Source organism: Neoarius graeffei, chromosome 5, assembly GCF_027579695.1.
Source record: "Neoarius graeffei isolate fNeoGra1 chromosome 5, fNeoGra1.pri, whole genome shotgun sequence".
Lineage (NCBI taxonomy): Eukaryota > Metazoa > Chordata > Actinopteri > Siluriformes > Ariidae > Neoarius > Neoarius graeffei.
Window position 1 is genome coordinate 41,894,776 of NC_083573.1, and position 21,604 is coordinate 41,916,379.

General features: G+C 42.3%; 1 protein-coding gene across 2 annotated transcripts in view; it reads left to right on the forward strand.

Annotated features, from left to right (window-relative positions):
* col14a1a (collagen, type XIV, alpha 1a) overlaps positions 1–21,604 on the forward strand; it is a 256,796-nt gene that overhangs the window by 145,383 nt on the left and 89,809 nt on the right. For both annotated transcript variants that reach the window (XM_060921730.1, XM_060921731.1), the window contains exons 24-27: positions 2,068–2,214; positions 2,603–2,677; positions 3,877–4,016; positions 4,643–4,766. In XM_060921730.1, coding sequence (XP_060777713.1) covers positions 2,068–2,214; positions 2,603–2,677; positions 3,877–4,016; positions 4,643–4,766 — 486 coding nt within the window. The remainder of the gene's footprint in view (positions 1–2,067; positions 2,215–2,602; positions 2,678–3,876; positions 4,017–4,642; positions 4,767–21,604) is intronic.

The following is a 21,604-nucleotide window of genomic DNA, read 5'->3' on the forward strand; positions in this document are numbered from 1 at the left end:
ATGAACTGAATCTCAAGAGAAGGTGGGTCATGCAGCAAGACAACGACCCTAAGAACACAAGTTGTTCTACCAAAGAATGGTTAAAGAAGAATAAAGTTAATGTTTTGGAATGGCCAAGTCAAAGTCCTGACCTTAATCCAATCAAAATGTTGTGGAAGGACCTGAAGCGAGCAGTTCATGTGAGGAAACCCACCAACATCCCAGAGTTGAAGCTGTATGGAGGAATTCCATGGAGGAATGGGCTAAAATTCCTCCAAGCCGGTGTGCAGGACTGATCAACAGTTACCGGAAACGTTTAGTTGCAGTTATTGCTGCACAAGGGGGTCACACCAGATACTGAAAGCAAAGGTTCACATACTTTTGCCACTCACAGATATGTAATATTGGATCATTTCCCTCAATAAATAAATGACCAAGTATAATATTTTTGTCTCATTTGTTTAACTGGGTTCTCTTTATCTACTTTTCGGACTTGTGTGAAAATCTGATGATGTTTCAGGTCATATTTATGCAGAAATATAGAAAATTCTAAAGGGTTCACAAACTTTCAAGCACCACTGTAGGCCAGAATCCAGAGATAGAAGCTGCAGATAACCATTCTGGGTTGGGGGAGAAAAAGAACTTTAAAAAAGAGTAAAAGAGTCTAGTGTTATTTCTGCATCTAAGATCATATTATAGCGTATTGTTCCTGGTTTGATTATTCAACACCATGACAGGCAAATAAAGATGTCTGAAGTAATCTCTTTGACATTAATATTAGGAAAAATGATACAAGAAGTGGGGCGGCACGGTGGTGTAATAGTTAGCACTGTCGCCTCACAGCAAGAATGTCCTGGGTTCGAGCCCAGCGGCCGACGAGGGCCTTTCTGTGTGGAGTTTGCATGTTCTCCCCGTGGCTGCGTGTCTCCGGTTTCCCCCACAGTCCAAATTGGTGGCTCTAAATTGACCGTAGGTGCGAATGTGAGTGTCTCTGTGTCAGCCCTGCCATGACCTGGCGACTTGTCCAGGGTGTACCCCGCCTCTCACCCATAGTCAGCTGGGATAGGCTCCAGCTTGCCTGCGACCCTGTAGAACAGGATAAGCGGCTACAGATAATGGATGGATGGATACAAAAAGAGAGGAGAGAGAGATGGCTACACAGAAGGAGAGGAAGGGAATGCGCGGTATTACTAAATAGACAGACCCTTTGATGCAATTTACTTTTCCTTGACCTCACTGACCTATCTGAATGTATAAACCTGGTGCATTTTTCATTTTCTCTGATGCCAGTATGGCTTTGAAAAATAATTACAGCTATGGAGGTGATGAATAGCAGCTATTAGACCACCTGTCTTCTGTCATTCCATGTCTTGACTTTGACCATACACGTTTTTCCTCATATCCAATTTATTCACATTGTTTCTCGTACTGTAGGATAGAAGTGTCAGGCTGACGAGGAGTGACCTTAACTGCAAGTGTTTTGCTTTGTAGTTGACTAAAGTCAGAACATGGTCCTATGGTGAATTGTAGCTGAAGATGTGCTGCCCTGCAGGATTTAGTCACCTGCTCCAGCTAATTTTCATCTCATCTCATTATCTGTAGCCGCTTTATCCTGTTCTACAGGGTCGCAGGCAAGCTGGAGCCTATCCCAGCTGACTACGGGCGAAAGGCGGGGTACACCCTGGACAAGTCGCCAGGTCATCACAGGGCTGACACATAGACACAGACAACCATTCACACTCACATTCACACCTACGGTCAATTTAGAGTCACCAGTTAACCTAACCTGCATGTCTTTGGACTGTGGGGGAAACCGGAGCACCCGGAGGAAACCCACGCGGACATGGGGAGAACATGCAAACTCCGCACAGAAAGGCCCTCGCCGGCCACGGGGCTCGAACCCGGACCTTCTTGCTGTGAGGCGACAGCGCTAACCACTACACCACCGTGCCGCCCCCCAGCTAATTTTGATATGTGAATTAAGTTTGTTACCAATCAGGTTATAGCTGAACTCAGTGTTGTGTGAAGTGGGCAGCACTCCTCAGTGTAAGTCTTCTCCACTCACTTCATGTTGCTTTTAACTTGCAGATGGTCACAGACAGGAGCACAGTGTAAGCGGCGGTGCCTCCAGGCAGTGTTTCTTCAACCTGTCGCCTAACACGCAGTACAAGATCAGCGTCTACACACAGCTACAGGACATGGAGGGCCCTGCCGTCACCATCATGGACACCACACGTAAATGACACGCTCGCATTGAGACGACTCACTTTCTAATGGGATAATGCTACCAAGTTATAAGGGGAAGTTGTAGATGTTGTAGATTTCCTCTCAGCTCTTTGTCCAGCTGCAGTATATCAGCAATTCTCTCCTTTCTCCCAATACTTTCTCACAATATTTGTGCGTGTGTGAGTGGCAGCAGTAACAGGTCAATGATTCAGACTACTGCCTAGCCAATGAGGTAAACAGAGCTGCACTCTGTCTGCACACTCTCTGTCACTGTCTGGGAATCAGATTGAACCAGCCATGAATATAGCAATGTATCCATTCTTAGACATGAACTCACACAACGGGTTTTGTGTTGAGTTATTGTGCAATTTGTTTTGTCCTTGTTTTTCTTTTACAGTTCCAGCTCCAACCCAGCCACCGACTCTGCCTCCCACCACTGCCCCGATTCCCACCATCCCACCAGCTAAAGAAGGTAAAAAAAAGGAAAAAGAGTGAAAAATAGATGAAGGGTGATGGAAGGGGGAATTTCGTAGGATTTGTTTTATGCTGGTCTTCTTTGTCCCTGTGAGCTGCGTGACCTTTGACTAATGCATGTCTGATCTGGCAGCTAACCTCTTTTTTAGGTCTTTGAGTCACATAATTCAATAAATATCCTGAAACAATCTTATTGTACACAAGCGGCAAAGACAGAGATACAGTTTTACTGTTCATAACCACAGTAAGATTCCTAGAGTTGAATTAACAATGGACATTTAGAGTGTTCAGTCCAACTGGATGTAAATGCACAACATCTCATCTCATTATCTCTAGCCGCTTTATCCTGTTCTACAGGGTCACAGGCAAGCTGGAGCCTATCCCAGCTGACTACGGGCGAAAGGCAGGGTACACCCTGGACAAGTCGCCAGGTCATCACAGGGCTGACACATAGACACAGACAACCATTCACACTCACATTCACACCTACGCTCAATTTAGAGCCACCAGTTAACCTAACCTGCATGTCTTTGGACTGTGGGGGAAACCGGAGCACCCGGAGGAAACCCACGCGGACACGGGGAGAACATGCAAACTCCGCACAGAAAGGCCCTCGTCGGCCACGGGGCTCAAACCCGGACCTTCTTGCTGTGAAGCGACAGCGCTAACCACTACACCACCGTGCCACCCAATGCACAACATATGAGTTGTTAATCTGATTGAGGATTTTGCTGTGCAGGGAAACGTTTCATCCCCCTCTCGGTCTATGTTTTAATGCCCTAAATTGGAATTTCATCAAAAGAAAAACAGCAACTCAAAAAAGCTAAACACAGCACTCTGTCCACAGGAAATTTATGCATCGATATATCTCATGGCTAAGTGCATTCCCCAAGGTGTTCTTCATCACCCTTCTGACACTAGGAAATATGTTTAACATTAAATGCTTTGAAGGCAACAACACTCTTGCAAAAAAAAAAAGAGAGGAATAAGGTAGCTAGGAATTAATTAGCAGCTTTGTGTTATCTGGCCTGTGGTAACAGAGGTCTTGTCAGAGACCCAAGTTGAATAAAAAAAAAAAATCGGCAGTCTTGTGAATATGGAGATCATCTGTTGTATTGCAACATCTATAAAATAATGAGATTTCCGTTTCTGCTAAATCTCACTCACCCCCCACCCAAACTCTCTTCCCTCTCACAGTCTGTAAAGCAGCCAAAGCAGAATTGGTATTTTTGGTAGACGGCTCCTGGAGCATAGGAGATGACAACTTCCAGAAGATCATCCGTTTCCTATACAGCACCACTGGCGCTTTGGATATCATTGGTCCTGAAGGAGCACAGGTGTGCTGAGTGACATTTAAACTTGCAGATCATTCCCATTACATAGTTGTAATGTAACACATACAACCAAAAATCCATAATCTATATTTAAATAATGAGCTCTCTTCAGACTACAGCATTAAAACAATCATAACTCTGTGTAGAGTAGTAGCTCGGGTTCATTGACGCAAAGAATCGTACGAAAGGCTATTTTTGGGCAGACTGTAAAGACCACACTGGCTAATGTTTAACCTCATCCAGAGGGAAAGTATTAAGCATAAACACCACCAGTCTAGACACACTAGGCCAGAGCCAAAAGATATCCATCAAGACTCAGCGACCTCATCAGGGTACACGGCAACAAGTTATGGACGTGCTACAAGAAAAACACCACATCAATCAAAAAAGCCAATAAAACAAAATAGAATCAAAGAAGAGATCAGAATGCTGCCAGAGCCACTCATAGTCAAACACAGTAGTCAAGCTTATACATAAAAACAGCAGAGCATTGTGGGAAATGGCACACTGGAGCTTTCCATTTCAAGGTCAGAAGGATTTTTAGGTTTAGCTTGGCTCACACCAAAGTCAGCATAGTACAATTCCAAGACCACAGGCATGATAAACACTCCTAATTTTCTCTTTGACAGGTGGCCATCGTTCAGTTCAGTGACGATGCCAGGACTGAGTTCAAGCTCAGCTCCTACAGGGACAAGGAGTCACTGCTGGATGCCGTACAGCGCATTACCTATAAGGGCGGAAACACCAAAACAGGCATGTATATGCGCCGGAGAGCTGGCTTCTTCCTCCCAGTGATTTAATGGGAGGAAACAGGTGCACTTGAGGAGTACAAGAATGAGAAATTTTCTGCATTCAAGAATTCTGAAAGGGGACGTGATTCTTTGAACGTCAGTAAGGATTCTGGAAATTTTGGGTTGTTTTTATAATTATAAACACATGCAGATGAGCATGGAAAGTTCTAGTAGTATCTCCTAACATGGTAATACTATGTGTGATATTTGTTTAGCCTAGAATGACTTCTAGGCCCTGTGTACATTGGTTTTAAAATGTGTCTTGGACGATTGAATCACAAGTAGACAGCTGAGATACGTCGCCCTTTACGCCTTTGTCTATCACGCATCTCCAAGGTGTCCAGCTGACCATTAGGGTTCAAGTTTCATGCCTGTCTACATCACTTCAACTAAAATGTCAAAGGGCCCCACACAGTTATTACTTAAGTCTGTCACCAGACAAGCACCAGATTTGTTTGAAATGGGCTAGCTAAGAAACAAAAATGTTTCAAGAACTCATGTACATGTACAGTGGTGCTGGAAAGTTTGTGAACCCTTTAGAATTGTCTATATTTCTGCATAAATATGACCTAAAACATCATCAGACACAAGTCCTAAAAGTAGATAAAGAGAAACCAGTTAAACAAATGAGACAAAAATATTATACTTGGTCATTTATTTATTGAGGAAAATGATCTAATATTACATATCTGTGAGTGGCAAAAGTATGTGAACCTTTGCTTTCAGTATCTGGTGTGACCCCCTTGTGCAGCAATAACTGCAACTAAACGTTTCCGGTAACTGTTGATCAGTCCTGCACACCGGCTTGGAGGAATTTTAGCCCGTTACTCTGTACAGAACAGCTTCAACTCTGGGATGTTGGTGGGTTTCCTCACATGAACTGCTCGCTTCAGGTCCTTCCACAACATTTTGATTGGATTAAGGTCAGGACTTTGACTTGGCCATTCCAAAGGATTAACTTTATTCTTCTTTAACCATTCTTTGGTAGAACGACTTGTGTGCTTGCTGCATGACCCACCTTCTCTTGAGATTCAATTCATGGACAGATGTCCTGACATTTTCCTTTAGAATTTGCTGGTATAATTCAGAATTCATTGTTCCATCAATGATGGCAAGCCGTCCTGGCCCAGATGCAGCAAAACAGGCCCAAACCATGATACTACCACCACCATGTTTCACAGATGGGATAAGGTTCTTATGCTGGAACGCAGTGTTTTCCTTTCTCCAAACATAACACTTCTCATTTAAACCAAAAAGTTCTATTTTGGTCTCATCCATCCACAAAACATTTTTGCAATAGCCTTCTGGCTTGTCCATGTGATCTTTAGCAAACTGCAGACGAGCAGCAATGTTCTTTTTTGGAGAACAGTGGCTTTTTCCTTGCAACCCTGCCATGCACACCATTGTTGTTCAGTGTTCTCCTGATGGTGGACTCATGAACATGAACATTAACATTAGCCAAAGTGAGAGAGGCCTTCAGTTGCTTAGAAGTTACCCTGGGGTCCTTTGTGACCTCGCCGACTATTACACGCCTTGCTCTTGGAGTGACCTTTGTTGGTCGACCACTCCTGGGGAGGGTAACAATGGTCTTGAATTTCCTCCATTTGTACACAATCTGTCTGACTGTGGATTGGTGGAGTCCAAACTTTTTAGAGATGGTTTTGTAACCTTTTCCAGCCTGATGAGCATCAACAATGCTTTTTCTGAGGTCCTCAGAAATCTCCTTTGTTCGTGCCATGATACACTTCCACAAACGTGTTGTGACGATCAGACTTTGATAGATCCCTGTTCTTTAAATAAAACAGGGTGCCCACTCACACCTGATTGTCATCCCATTGATTGAAAACACCTGACTCTAATTTCACCTTCAAATTAACTGCTAATCCTAGAGGTTCACATACTTTTGCCACTCACAGATATGTAATATTGGATTATTTTCCTCAATAAATAAATGACCAAGTATAATATTTTAGTCTCATTTCTTTAACTGGGTTCTCTTTATCTACTTTTAGGACTTGTGTGAAAATCTGATGATGTTTTAGGTCATATTTATGCAGAAATATAGAAAATTCTAAAGGGTTCACAAACTTTCAAGCACCACTGTACATATACATCTGGTTTCATATTCACTCAAACCATGCACATCAATGCTCCTTTCCATTTTTGAGGCTACTGCCTCATAGAGGCGAAGCAAGGTATGAATGTAAGGATGAGTGTAGCGCACTGCACATGCGCATATGCATAAGCATTACAATCACCAGAATGGCGAATCGTGATTTCACAATACGAACAATTGATCTTGCATTATCAAAGGTACACAAGAATGACTGGCGAAGCCACTATGTCATCGTGTTGTACAAATGTACAACCCCGATTCCAAAAAAGTTGGGACAAAGTACAAATTGGAAATAAAAATGGAATGCACTAATTTACAAATCTCAAAAACTGATATTGTATTCACAATAGAACATAGACAACATATCAAATGTCGAAATTGAGACATTTTTCGGGGGCGTCGTGGCTCAGGTGGTTAAGGCACCCTACCATGAATGCGGGCGACCCGGGTTCGATTCCGGCCCGAGGTCATTTCCCCATCCCTTCCTGTCTCTCTCTCTCCCGCTCATTTCCTGTCTCTACACTGTCCTATCCAATAAAGGTGCAAAAAGCCCAAAAAAAATATCTTTAAAAAAGAAATTGAGACATTTTGAAATTTCATTCCAAATATTGGCTCATTTGAAATTTCATGACAGCAACACATCTCAAAAAAGTTGGGACAGGGGCAGTAAGAGGCTGGAAAAGATAAGGGTACAAAAAAGGAACAGCTGGAGGGCCAAATTGCAACTCATTAGGTCAATTGGCAATAGGTCATTAACATGACTGGGTATAAAAAGAGCATCTTGGAGTGGCAGCGGCTCTCAGAAGTAAAGATGGGAAGAGGATCACCAATCCCCCTAATTCTGCGCCGACAAATAGTGGAGCAATATCAGAAAGGAGTTCGACAGTGTAAAATTGCAAAGAGTTTGAACATATCATCATCTACAGTGCATAATATCATCAAAAGATTCAGAGAATCTGGAAGAATCTCTGTGCGTAAGGGTCAAGGCCGGAAAAGCATACTGGGTGCCCGTGATCTTCGGGCCCTTAGACGGCACTGCATCACATACAGGCATGCTTCTGTATTGGAAATCACAAAATGGGCTCAGGAATATTTCCAGAGAACATTATCTGTGAACAGGGGCGTCACTAGACCCAAGACCATACTGGGGCACAAAAGGGGCACAGGAAATGTATGCGAGCGCGCGAAGCGCGCGAACTAAAAATTTTGCACTATATTTATATTTATATTTATATTTTTTATATAATATATATTACATTTTATGTAATATATATTATATTTTATGTAATATATATTTATATATTGATATTTATATTTAGAAACGGCCTGCTTAAAACTAGTCACTAGAGCTGTAAAACTCAAAATGATTACGAGGACACTGAATCCAGGCTACATAGGCTAGTGTACTAGTTGAACAGTGATCAGCTTGTGGTTCATCACCCACATGTTGCCTAGTTACCTTGTTCATTCTTCCTTTCTGCTTTATTCCTGCTCCTAGCAAATAGCTTTCTGATATCCATCTAGAAGAGGAAGTTTGCAAAATTGAAACCATACTAATAAACACCTGCCAGTAGCCTACACAAGTAGGGTGGAGGCTTGCTCAGAATGGCAGTCCAAAACGCCTCTCCAAGCGCTAGGCCTACTGTGTGTGTGTGTGTGTGTGTGTGCGCGCGCGCGCGCGCGTGTGTGTCTGTGCGCGCGCGCGTGTGTGTGTGTGCGCAGAGCGCGTGCATGTGCAATTGAAATTCGGTTCAATAATTCAATTACAATACTCAACTGGACGTAGCCTCCAAAACAACAGTTGTGTGTCATTACGTTAGGTGGCTATCTTCACACAGTCCATCACAAAACTATCAACGCGATCTGGCAACACGCAAACTGAGGGCTCGCGGCTTGCCACGTTGCAGACGACGGAATGAATGCAAACTTTTCAATATCCCTTCGTTTCAAACAAAAAATCAAGACAACACGAAAACAATGTCCCAACACATATTAATTCTACAGCGTTACAAAAATGACAGTGGAATTACTGTCTACTAACCTGTAAACAGTTGAAAAACACGGAGAGATGGTTTCCCCTGCTCTGAATTTCATTGCATCTGAGGGCTGCTGGAGTCTGCGGTCCCCATAGCAACCAAGATGTTACTCATGTCACGCGCACACTTTTTTCACATTGCTTAGTGTGCGCGAGGCCAGCCAAAACTACCAATGTAAAAGCATTGTAGATGGTCTTCTTCGCGCATCGGTTAGCCTACCCCACGTTATGAATTAATTAAATTGCAGCTATTCCCAAGTTTAAAATTCAGAGCGTTTCGTCACTGGATTTTTTTTACTGGGGCACTACAGATCTATACTGGGGCACGTGCCCCAGTAAAATACCCCTGGCGACGCCGATGTCTGTGAACACAATTCACCGTGCTATCCGCCGTTGTCAGCTAAAACTCTATAGTTCAAAGAAGAAGCCGTATCTAAACATGATCCAGAAGCGCAGACGTCTTCTCTGGGCCAAGGCTCATTTAAAATGGACTGTGGCAAAGTGGAAAACTGTTCTGTGGTCAGACGAATCAAAATTTGAAGTTCTTTATGGAAATCAGGGACGCCGTGTCATTCGGACTAAAGAGGGGAAGGACGACCAAAGTTGTTATCAGTGCTCAGTTCAGAAGCCTGCATCTCTGATGGTATGGGGTTGCATTAGTGCGTGTGGCATGGGCAGCTTACACATCTGGAAAGACACCATCAATGCTGAAAGGTATATCCAAGTTCTAGAGCAACATATGCTCCCATCCAGACGACGTCTCTTTCAGGGAAGACTTTGCATTTTCCAACATGACAATGCCAAACCACATACTGCATCAATTACAGCATCATGGCTGCGTAGAAGAAGGGTCCGGGTACTGAACTGGCCAGCCTGCAGTCCAGATCTTTCACCCATAGAAAACATTTGGCGCATCATAAAACGGAAGATACGACAAAAAAAGACCTAAGACAGTTGAGCAACTAGAATCCTCCATTAGACAAGAATGGGTTAACATTCCTATCTCTAAACTTGAGCAACTTGTCTCCTCAGTCCCCAGACGTTTACAGACTGTTGTAAAGAGAAAAGGGGATGTCTCACAGTGGTAAACATGGCCTTGTCCCAACTTTTTTGAGATGTGTTGTTGTCATGAAATTTAAAATCACCTATTTTTTCTCTTTAAATGATGCATTTTCTCAGTTTAAACATTTGATATGTCATCTATGTTCTATTCTGAATAAACTATGGAATTTTGAAACTTCCACATCATTGCATTCCATTTTTATTTACAATTTGTACTTTGTCCCAACTTTTTTGGAATCGGGGTTGTAAGAATGAGTGTAAAAATAGCAAAACTTCGTAACCAATCAGCACTTATCCTGATCAAGTTTGATCCTTGATGATTTTGTTTGGTCCTTCTGAAAGGCCAAATGAAAGGTTTTGTAAGGTTTTTTTTTGTGCTTTTTGGCAGGTATATCGAGAAGCCGATATCAAACTTCTGCTATTTGCTTTAATTTTTAAATGTTATTTTTTTATTTTAGAGTCTTTACACTACACTTGTGAATCAAAATGTGCTCATTAGTACTAAATAATTCTTCTAAGACAATTCATGAACAAGTGCTTTCTTACGATTTTGAAAATAGATCTAGTTCACAGCACTGTATTTTGAGCAAAGCCCTGATGCTGCTCACAGCTTGGTGATGCTTGCAAGATTTGAGGCGAGTAGAATTGATAACATGTATATATGCTATATTTACTGTATGGACATGGTATCAGAAAACAATTTTATTTATAAGCAGTAGCCACATGTACCCATAGGGTACCTTTTTTTTTTTTTTTAAGCATTGGCGTTGTCACAAAAACAGCTACCACATCTTACACTGATGACCTATTTTCCTGTTACGTCTTTGTCAGGAATGCGATCAGGATGCAAATTTCCTTTTTGCAGGGTAGCAGGAGAAAACAAGTGAATATTCATGAGAAATGTGCTCCCTGATTGGTCGGTGAATGCCATAATTAATGTTTCACTGCATTGTTTTGACTTGAGAACCCCATCTTGGAGAACATATATATGGCAGTAAGCTTAAGGTTACGATTGGGGTTTGGGTTAGGCTTGATAAAACCTATCTAGTTTGGATACTGATTAATTTTTATTCTGCCCAAACAATGCGGTGAAACAAAAGGCATTCACCGGCCAATCAAATAGCACTTTCCTCCTTCACTGGCCAATTGGCGCACTTTCAAGATGAATATTCATGATTTTTTTTCCCCTGCCACCCTGCAAAAAGGAAAGTCGCTATCAGGATGCATTAGCGTTTACATTACAATATGTAAAATCTGTGGTCAGATGTGTCCCAGACCACCTCGACAAGTGGTTTGAGTGATCAGATCACAACCCGTCTTGGTGGTTGTTTACACTTGGATTTAGCACTGTTCGCTTGTGATTCAATCACCCAAGATTCATTTTAAAAACGAAGTGTAAACAGGGTCCTTGTGGCAATTATGATCAGAATGGAAACATGTACATTAGTGATACAAGTTTTAAAAATCTTATGTTAAGCCATTATGTGGAAACACTCTGCTTTAGTCATATTCTTCAATGGGCATGCTGAGTAGTCTGGCTAACGCGACAAAGCTCTATGAGCTATTGGTCTGGCCAAAATATTAAGCCCAACCGTTTCCCAGAGCCCGTAGTTGACCTGCCTCCCTGAAATGCCTCAGTTTGCTACTGGTCAAAGCCAGAAAAGGCTGTGACGAAGCTTAAACCAATCACATCACTCTTTCCTCTGACGTATGCGACGCGACGGGGCTAACTGGTAGATTAAACTCTTACCGAAGCCGGTCGGGAGCAAGGCGAAAACGTCCTTCCTTTCAATAAATACCTCCAGGGCTGCTCTTTGCTCCGTTTTCAATGAGAACTTCCTGTTGAATGCTTTCAATACAGCATCTATGCGTAATAGATGCGGAAGCGTGAATGAAGCGCTTCCGGCATAGATTCTGTAAACAATCTATGGCTTCCGGTCGCAGTTCTACTACGTCAGTGCCTTGAACACGCCTCTACCCAGGGCCGTTGGAGATGCTCAAAGTTGATTGGCTCCCGATTTTTCGGGAGCTTGGAAGAGCTGTAGATAGCTTGCCTTGCCAGACGAAGCTCGCAACAGGCCCTCGTGTTGCGTCACGCTTAGGATGGGCGGGCCCAGGCTACATGCTGAGAGCCTTTGCTTAAAATGTCCCTGTTATGCTATTAGTGCATCTCAAAAAATTGGAATATCGTGAAAAAGTTAGTTTTCATTCGTAATTTAATTCAAAAAGGTAAATTATGCGAAGTGAAAATATTTCAAGCCTTTTTTTGTTTTAATTTTGATAATTATGGCTTATAGCAGGGCGGCACGGTGGTGTAGTGGTTAGCGCTGTCGCCTCACAACAAGAAGGTCCGGGTTCGAGCCCCGTGGCCGGCGAGGGCCTTTCTGTGTGGAGTTTGCATGTTCTCCCCGTGTCCGCGTGGGTTTCCTCCAGGTGCTCCGGTTTCCCCCACAGTCCAAAGACATGCAGGTTAGGTTAACTGGTGACTCTAAATTGACCGTAGGTGTGAATGTGAGTGTGAATGGTTGTCTGTGTCTATGTGTCAGCCCTGTGATGACCTGGCGACTTGTCCAGGGTGTACTCCGCCTTTCGCCCGTAGTCAGCTGGGATAGGCTCCAGCTTGCCTGCGACCCTGTAGAACAGGATAAAGCGGCTAGAGATAATGAGATGAGATGGCTTATAGTTCGTGAAAATCAGAAATCCAGTATCTCAAAATATTAGAATATTTCATTTTGAGTTTGAGTAAAACAGTATAAATACAGTATCTCTCGGTCTAGTTCAGTACACGCAATTATAGGGTGTTCACACGGCACATATTTGCATCGATGCTGCACCGATGTATTTTGTTGCGATATATCTTACACCGGTGTAAATTTTGCGCAGCGTTCACACATCACAACCCTGCTTACTAGAGAGAAGCGTGTTAGCACCGGTGCAGCCCCACTTGCGGTCACACGGCAGTTTCTGCGACCGTGCAATAGTAGCAAAAACTTTATTACTATCATTTCCTTTGATAGTAATAAAGTTTTGATATCATTTCCTTTTATTACTATCATTTCGTATCATTATTACTATCATTTGCGATAGTAATAATGCGGAAATGAAATATGCGCATGCGTGATAATGTACTTCCTTTTCCTGGTTGTCATGGCATCACCAAGCGCCGGGAAAATAACGTGGATGAAGACGCCAGTGTTGCCAGATATTGCTGATGTTTTCCATCCCAAAATATGTTCAAATCCGCCAAAATGCACTTAAAACTGCCCAATCTGGCAACACTGGAAGACACGCAGTTCTGTTGTTGTTGATATTCACCATTTTGGAAGCGCAAAATACCAGGATGCAAATTATGCAATGCCTGTATGTAATCAACTCTCCTCACGCGTAGCGAGTCTACCCCTGTAGCGTTCAGACGTCCCATTTTATATCGGTGCTGCCCCGCAAACTAGCATTTACTCCGGAGTAAATTTCTTAAACCACCTCCCGAGCAGGGTTAGATTTGCACCCGTTTAAGCAGCTTTCAGGGGCTACACCGCTATAACTTTGTACCGTGTGAACGATCTACCGGGGCAGCCCCGGTGCTACACCAGAGTAAAAGTTGCCGTGTGAACACCCCTTTAGAGACATCGTCAGAAGTGTCTTACCTGGGCGAAGGAGAGAAAGAACTGAACTGTTGCTCAGTGGTCCAAAGTCCTCTTTTCAGATTTTGCATTTCATTTGGAAATCAAGGTCCTAGAGTCCGGAGGAAGAGTGGAGAGGCACAGAATCCAAGGTGTTTGAAATCTAGTGTGAAGTTTCCGCAGTCTGTGATGATTTGGGGCGCCATGCCATCTGCTGGTGTTGGTCCACTGTGTTTTATCAAGTCCATTGAGCAACAGTCCAGTTCTTTCTCTCCTTAGCCCAGGTAAGACACTTCTGACATTGTCTCTGGTTCAGGAGTGGCTTGATATTAGGAATGAGACAGTTGTAGCTCCTTTCCTGAAGACGTCCGTGTGTGGCGGCTCATGATGCACTGACACAAGCCTCGGTCCACTCCTTGTGAAGCTCTCCCAAGTTCTTGAATCAACTTTTCTTGACAATCCTCTCAAGGCTGTGGTCATCTCTGTTGCTTGTGCACCTTTTCCAGCCAGCCTTTTCAGCAGCGACCTTCTGTGGCTTACCCTCCTTGTACAGGGCGTCAATGATGGTCTTCTGGACAACTGTCAAGTCAGCAGTCTTCCCCATGATTGTGATTGCATGTACTGAACTAGACCGAGAGCTACACAGTATTCATACTGTTTTACTCAAACTCGAAATGAATTATTCTCATATTTTGAGATACTGGATTTCTGATTTTCATGAGCTATAAGCCATAATCATCAAAATGAAAAAAAAAATCCTAGATATATTTCACTTTACTTGTAATGAATATAGAATATCTGAAAGTGTACTTTTTTGAATTAAATTACAAAAAAATGAACTTTTTCACGATATTCCAATATTTTGAGATGCACTAGAATATGTATTTTCTATTATAATACAGATATTTAGGCAGTACCTAAAAGCGGAGCTCCTGAGGAGTGTATGAGCAAAATATTTTCAAGGGCAAAAAATCAACCTGAAAAGAATAATAATATTATAGCATGTGAACCATCAAATTGTGTAGTGTTGTGTATTTCATGTCAGTAAATTGCTGCATTGTCTTGTGACAGTGATACAAATAATGAGATATGCATCACAGTTACAATACATATTTATTCCTTTCTTTGACTCCGTATGCCATGTGCTAGAAACAGCACCACCACATTTATTATGGTGTGACTCTGCTGGGTGCCTGGTGGACAGCAGTGAACCAGCGCTTTCACTTTACATCATTACCATATAGTTATCGGACAGAAGAACTAATTGATATCGATCCTAGGTAGTTTTAGATTATCTAAAACTAAGGAAAGATGCTCATAATTGCTATTGAACTGTAAAATAATTATGTTTACATGAGTATGCAGAGTAAGAAATTGTTCAGGTAAAAAAGCATACATAAAAAGCAAAAATATGTTGCCATCCATCCATCCATCCATCCATCCATCCATCCATCCATCCATCCATCCATCCATCCATTTTCTGCCACTTATCTGGATCCAGGTCGTGGGGTTAGCAGCCCAAGCAGAGCAGCCCAGACTTCCCTCTCCCCGGCCACCTCCACCAGCTCTTCTAGGGGAATACCGAGGCGTTCCCAGGCCAGTCGAGAGATGTAATCTCTCCAGTGTGTCCTGGGTCTGCCCCGGGGTCTCCTCCCGGTGGGGCATGCCCAGAGAACCTCCCCTGGGAGGTGTCCAGGGGGCATCCTAACAAGGTGCCCAGACTACCTCAACTGACTCCTTTCGATGTGGAGGAGCAGTAGCGGTTCTACTCTGAGTCTCTCCCGAATGACCAAGCTTCTCACCCTGTCTCTAAGGGAGAGCCCAGCCACCCTGCGGAGAAAACTTGTTTCTACCGCTTGTATCCTCGATCTCATTCTTTTAATCACTACCCACAGCTCGTGACCATAGGTGAAGGTAGGAACGTAGATGGACCAGTAAATTGAGACCTTTGCCTTTTGGCTCAGCTCTCTCTTTACCACAACAGACTGGTTTAGCATCCGCATCACTGCTGACGCTGCCCCGATCCGTCTGTCCAACTCCCGCTCCCCCCTTACCCTCACTCGTGAACAAGACCCCAAGATACTTAAACTCCTCCACTTGAGGCAGCAACTCCCCCCTGACCTGAAGATATGTTGCCTGCTATGAAAAAAAATTTTGTTTTTTCATCAATATTTTCCATAAAATGTGTTCGTAAATAATCCCACTTCATTTTTTTAAAAATGCAAAATTAAAAATAACCACTGGATAAAAGCCTATCTGTCTTATGCAAATAAAGATACAAATTTTGTTGTCCGGTGGTCAAGTGTTTATGAGATACATTGCCTTGTACTTACGATCAGATTCCCTGTGGTGTTATATATGTTTGTCGTTCGTGTATATGGATGTCATATGTCACAAAAGCCATCAAAAATCAGGTCGATGCTTTACCATATTCTCTCAAGTATGGGGCTCCATTCTGAGTGCTTCATGTGCAGGAAGCTCCACTATTATAAACATATACTGTATACACTCACTGAGCACTTTATCAGGAACACTATACTAATACTGCATAGAGCCTCCCTTTGCGCTCAAAACAGGCTCAATTCTTAGTAGCATGGATTCTACAAGATGTTGGAAACATTCCTTTGAGAGTCTGGTCCATGTTGACATGACTTGCATCACGCAATTCCTGCAGATTTTTCAGGTGCTCTTTCATGCTGTGAATTTCCCGTTCTACCACATCCCAAAGGGGTTCTATGGCATTCAGATCACTGAGCACTGAACTCGTTGTCCCGTTCACGAAACCAGTTTTGCTTTGCGACATGGTGCCTTATCATGGATTCATGCTGTTGATGCCAAATTCTGACCCTATCATCTGTGTCCTTCAGCAGAAATGGAGACCACGGTACTACATTTTTCAACTATGTTCCTCAGCTGTCCCGATTTGGTGAGCCTGTGCTCACTACAGCCTCTGCTTTCTGTTCTTGACTGACAGAAGTGGAACCCGGCATGGTCTTCTGCTGTTGTAGCTCATTCTCAGATCCTTTTCTGCTTAGCACAATAGTACAGAATGGTTATCTGAGTTACTGTAGCCTTTCTGTCAGCACAAACCAGTTGGGCCATTCTTTGTTGACCTCTCCTCTCTTTTCATCAGCAAGATGTTTCCATCAGCAAGCCAAAACTGTCGCTTACTGGATAGTTTTTCTTTATTACACTATTCTCAGAGGTGGACAGTAACGAAGTACATTTACTTGAGTACTGTACTTAAATACACTTTGAGTATCTGTACTTTACTTGAGTATTATTTTTGTTGGAAACTTATGACTTTAACTTCACTACATTTGAAAGACAAATATCGTACTTTTCACTCCACTACATTTCCATCAAGGTCCTCGTTACTTGTTACTATGAAGCGGCTTTGAAAGTGGATGTGTTCTTCTTTTCTTTTCTAAAACGTGATTGGTTTTTTCCCAGGTGACACTGAGAGAGCCGATCAGTAATCACTAGGGTCACGTCACATCCATAGACTGGATCAAATCAAGTTCAGTGATTTCTCAGCAGTGCTATTTGAACACAATCAGTTGATGGCAGAATGGAAGGAGGCGGTTCTTCTGAGGAATGCACGCACCCATGGCCATACCTAGAACCCATGTTTCAGTTTTCTGAAAGGATTAAACATGCGTTTTGTTTTAAATGTTTGCTTTGTTTGCCGAAAATGAACCACATCACGGCCTACAAAAACTTGCCGTCCAACCTGCGGAAGCATATTGAGGTATGTAAACGTTTTATTCCAAGAGAAAGCTTGCAATGAAGTTGTCTGTGCTTTTAGAGCTAGCGATAACATTGCAATAGCTATGCAGTCTGGTTAGTCACATGACTTTCTATGGATTTGCCCGACAAGTTGGCATCGCCTTGTCCACGGCTAACGTTAACACATAGCTAGTTAACTTGGACACTGTTAGTTAGCATGTAAAAACGGAGTTATGCTAACATGAATAACGTTAACTTATCTGAAGTCCTTTCAGAAATATGTTTTAGCGTAATCTTGCCAAATAACCCGAATGTAGAAATCTTTCTTTTCTAGTAGTGTTAGCTACCCAATATGATTTTGAGTTTGAAAAGATTTTGCTAGCATGTCAGGTGGAGCTTCACTGACTAGCTAGCTTAACGTTAAACCACCATGATGGCGCAGCATACTTACCAACCCTCCCGATTTCGGCGGGAGGCTCCCGATTTTAGCCTCCGTCTCCCTCCTCCCAATCATATTTGTTAAAAACTGGATAATCTCCCGGTTTTGGGAAATCCCTACCGCCAAGTTAAAAATACTCCCGATTATGTCCAATCAGAATCGTATGAGAAACACTGCTGACATCAACTGATTTTTAACCAATCAACGAACAGAACGACAGTCACTTCCGTAATGTAGGATTCACCCAGGCTGTCCGACATTTTTTACAAGCAGACATTCATCATGGCCACTAAACCCAATACCAAACGGCAAAAATATAAATGCAAATACCAGGTTGCATGGGAGAATGAATTTCCATGGATAGGCAAATGTTCGACCAGCCAGACCAACGCATTTTGCAAGGTAAGACTACAAAGCGATTCATTTATCCCAATTATTCAATTGCGATTCAATTATCCCAATCTTATGGTGGGGTAAAAGCAGGTAAATTACATATTCTTCAAAACTATAATAGGTCATTCACACCCTTTTATGTAAATTCTTAATGTTATCTTATTTTTTAATTAAAAATAGTTGATCATTTGTACGTGTGTATGTAACAAGTACTTATGAGACATTGAAATTAACTTAAGATTTATATTATGTTTTGTATTTTTTGTAGTAAGAAGTATAATTAAATTGCATATACAGTAGGATCTGCACCTCTGTATAACGAAATATATTTATCGTATTGAAATGTTTTTAACTCTTGAGAATTTCTTTTTGCACTTGTGTCGCAGAAGTTTTATTCTTGGTGCTATTTTGAATTTATGTTTGAAAGTTTTAAGTGAAAGTTTACAAGTGAAATTATAAACATTCTTCTAAAGCACCACTTGTGTTATTTTCTGTGTATGTATACAATATTCAGGCATGAGATTTTTCAGCTAAAAATCTGATTTAAGACTTCCCTTTCATTGTTATTATATTAAAATTCAAGACAAGAGTATTATTTCAGATTTTTCACCCTGAGCTCTCTCATGCCTGATACACGAACCCTATAGCCTATGGTAATTGATAGAACAAAATCAACAATTCAAAAACTCTTTAATTGTCTCATCTCATCTCATTATCTCTAGCCGCTTTATCCTGTTCTACAGGGTCGCAGGCAAGCTGGAGCCTATCCCAGCTGACTACGGGCGAAAGGCGGGGTACACCCTGGACAAGTCGCCAGGTCATCACAGGGCTGACACATAGACACAGACAACCATTCACACTCACACTCACACCTACGGTCAATTTAGAGTCACCAGTTAACCTAACCTGCATGTCTTTGGACTGTGGGGGAAACCGGAGCACCCGGAGGAAACCCACGCGGACACGGGGAGAACACGCAAACTCTGCACAGAAAGGCCCTCGCCAGCCACGGGACTCGAACTCGGACCTTCTTGCTGTGAGGCGACAGCGCTAACCACTACACCACCGTGCCGCCCCTTTTTAATTGTATAAATTTCAAATGGTTTGTAATTAATCAGGATCCGCTGTTTTTATCGTTTCAACTGCGCATCATACCTTCGTCCAATTGAAAATGTCGTTCACACACTTTTCCCCCATGAGAATTTTGAAAAGTTGGCAAGTATGGCACAGTATGTTTTCATTTTGTGAATTCACATTTCTGTCTTTGGTAACGACATTAGGTTTTGTAAGCGATGTGGTAATAACATAACAATGCGTTGACAGAAAATTTACTTTTAATACTTAAGTATTTGGCAGCACGGTGGTGTAGTGGTTAGCGCTGTCGCCTCACAGCAAGAAGGTCTGGGTTCAAGCCCCGTGGCCAGCGAGGGCCTTTCTGTGTGGAGTTCGCATGTTCTCCCCGTGTCCGCGTGGGTTTCCTCCGGGTGCTCCGGTTTCCCCCACAGTCCAAAGACATGCAGGTTAGGTTAACTGGTGACTCTAAATTGACCGTAGGTGTGAATGTGAGTGTGAATGGTTGTCTGTGTCTATGTGTCAGCCCTGTGATGACCTGGCGATTTGTCCAGGGTGTACCCTGCCTTTCGCCCGTAGTCAGCTGGGATAGGCTCCAGCTTGCCTGCGACCCTGTAGAACAGGATAAAGCGGCTAGAGATAATGAGATGAGATGAGATGAACTTTCACTTGTATCGGCGTAACATTTGACCAGTGGGATCTGCACTTTGACTTAAGTAATGAAGTTGGGTACTTTGTCCACGTCTGACTATTCTGCGTAAACTCGAGAGACTGTTGCGTGTGAAAATCGCAGGAGATCAGCAGTTATAGAAATATTTGAACCAGCCCGTCTGGCACCAACAATCACACCACGATCAAAATCACAGAGATCACGTCGTCTTCTTTTTTTGATGATTGATGAGAACATTATTTAAAGCTGCTGGTGCATATCTGTATGATTTTATGCATTGCACTGCTGCCACTTGATTGGTTGATTAGATATTTGCATGAGTGAGTAAGTGTACAAGTGTTCCTAATAAAGAGTTCAGTAAGTGTATGTTTTCATGTAATTGTTTGTGTGGCAATGGTGAGTAATTCTACTGCACATTTAATGAAGGGAATGGGAATTAGCAGCATGGCTGATTGATCTACACCTAATACTATTAAAAAAAAAAAAGGCAGGCGAGCAAAATTAACAAATTAATTACACTTTGGTAAACCGAAAAGCCGAGACTGACAGCGTTTTTCATATTTTGTTATAAGATCTCACTCTGTTATACACAAAAATGTAAGTAAATGTAATGTTGCTGAGCTTCACCAGCAAAAGTCATGGTGAATAAGCTGTGTGTGATAGCAGGCTGTTAAATGACAGGATGGTGAAGCTTAGTTTAATCTGTTTTATTACACCACACGGGATAAATGCAGCTTTTTTTAAAAGACGCTAGAAGGAAGATGAAGAAGCAGTGGCGTGCACACAAACCGCAATCCTGATTTTTATCATTTTTCTTGAACACTCCAGTGCTAGAAATACACCAGCATACCTCCACGCTTGCATTTAAAAAAAAAAAAAAACAGAAGCACTGTGCAAGGTGCACTCTATCATTCCTACATACTTTTGTCCTACTAGCACTTGTTAACATTGCTGGGGAGATGTACTGTCAATCATTATGAGATTGGATGACAGCTTGACACGCCCACGCACTTCTTGTGGGTTTTTTTTAGTCCAGTTTAATTGTAGTTAGAGATGTATATTTCTTGAATATATCACTGGTAAATTCTTATCTAGTGACAGCTCTTTAGTATACATGATTTTTCTTTTATCATTTGAAATGGCGTTGTCAGATACTTTAAATAAAAAACAGATCTCTTCCTGCACCCACTTACCTCCCGTCACATAAGTACAAGCATGCGTATAAACTCCTCCCCCAGTGAGAGATGTTTTACTTAGCGATAGGCTGACATGCAGTAGGTCATGCTCCGAGTGCCTGCTGGGCCCTGTTGGATATTTCTTGGGTTAGTTGGTGTGCATCTGCAGCGATAGATGATCCACTGTTGGTAGGATACAGAGAAACAAGTGAGAGTCTCAAAAATTCTACAATCTCGATAAAGATGACAGGTTTCTTAGAAAAAAAATATGCAGTAAAAATGTTTCTATTTGACTTATACAGTACCAGTCTAAAGTTTGGGCACACCGACTCGTTCATAGGTTTTTCTGAATTTTGACTATTTTCTACATTGTACAACAATACTGAAGACATCCAAACTACAGGGTGTTCCAAAAAAATGTCCTCACATTTTCTAAACAGATGGATTGGGCGAAGAGGTAGTGGTGAATTCCCTGCGCGTTCCCAAGACC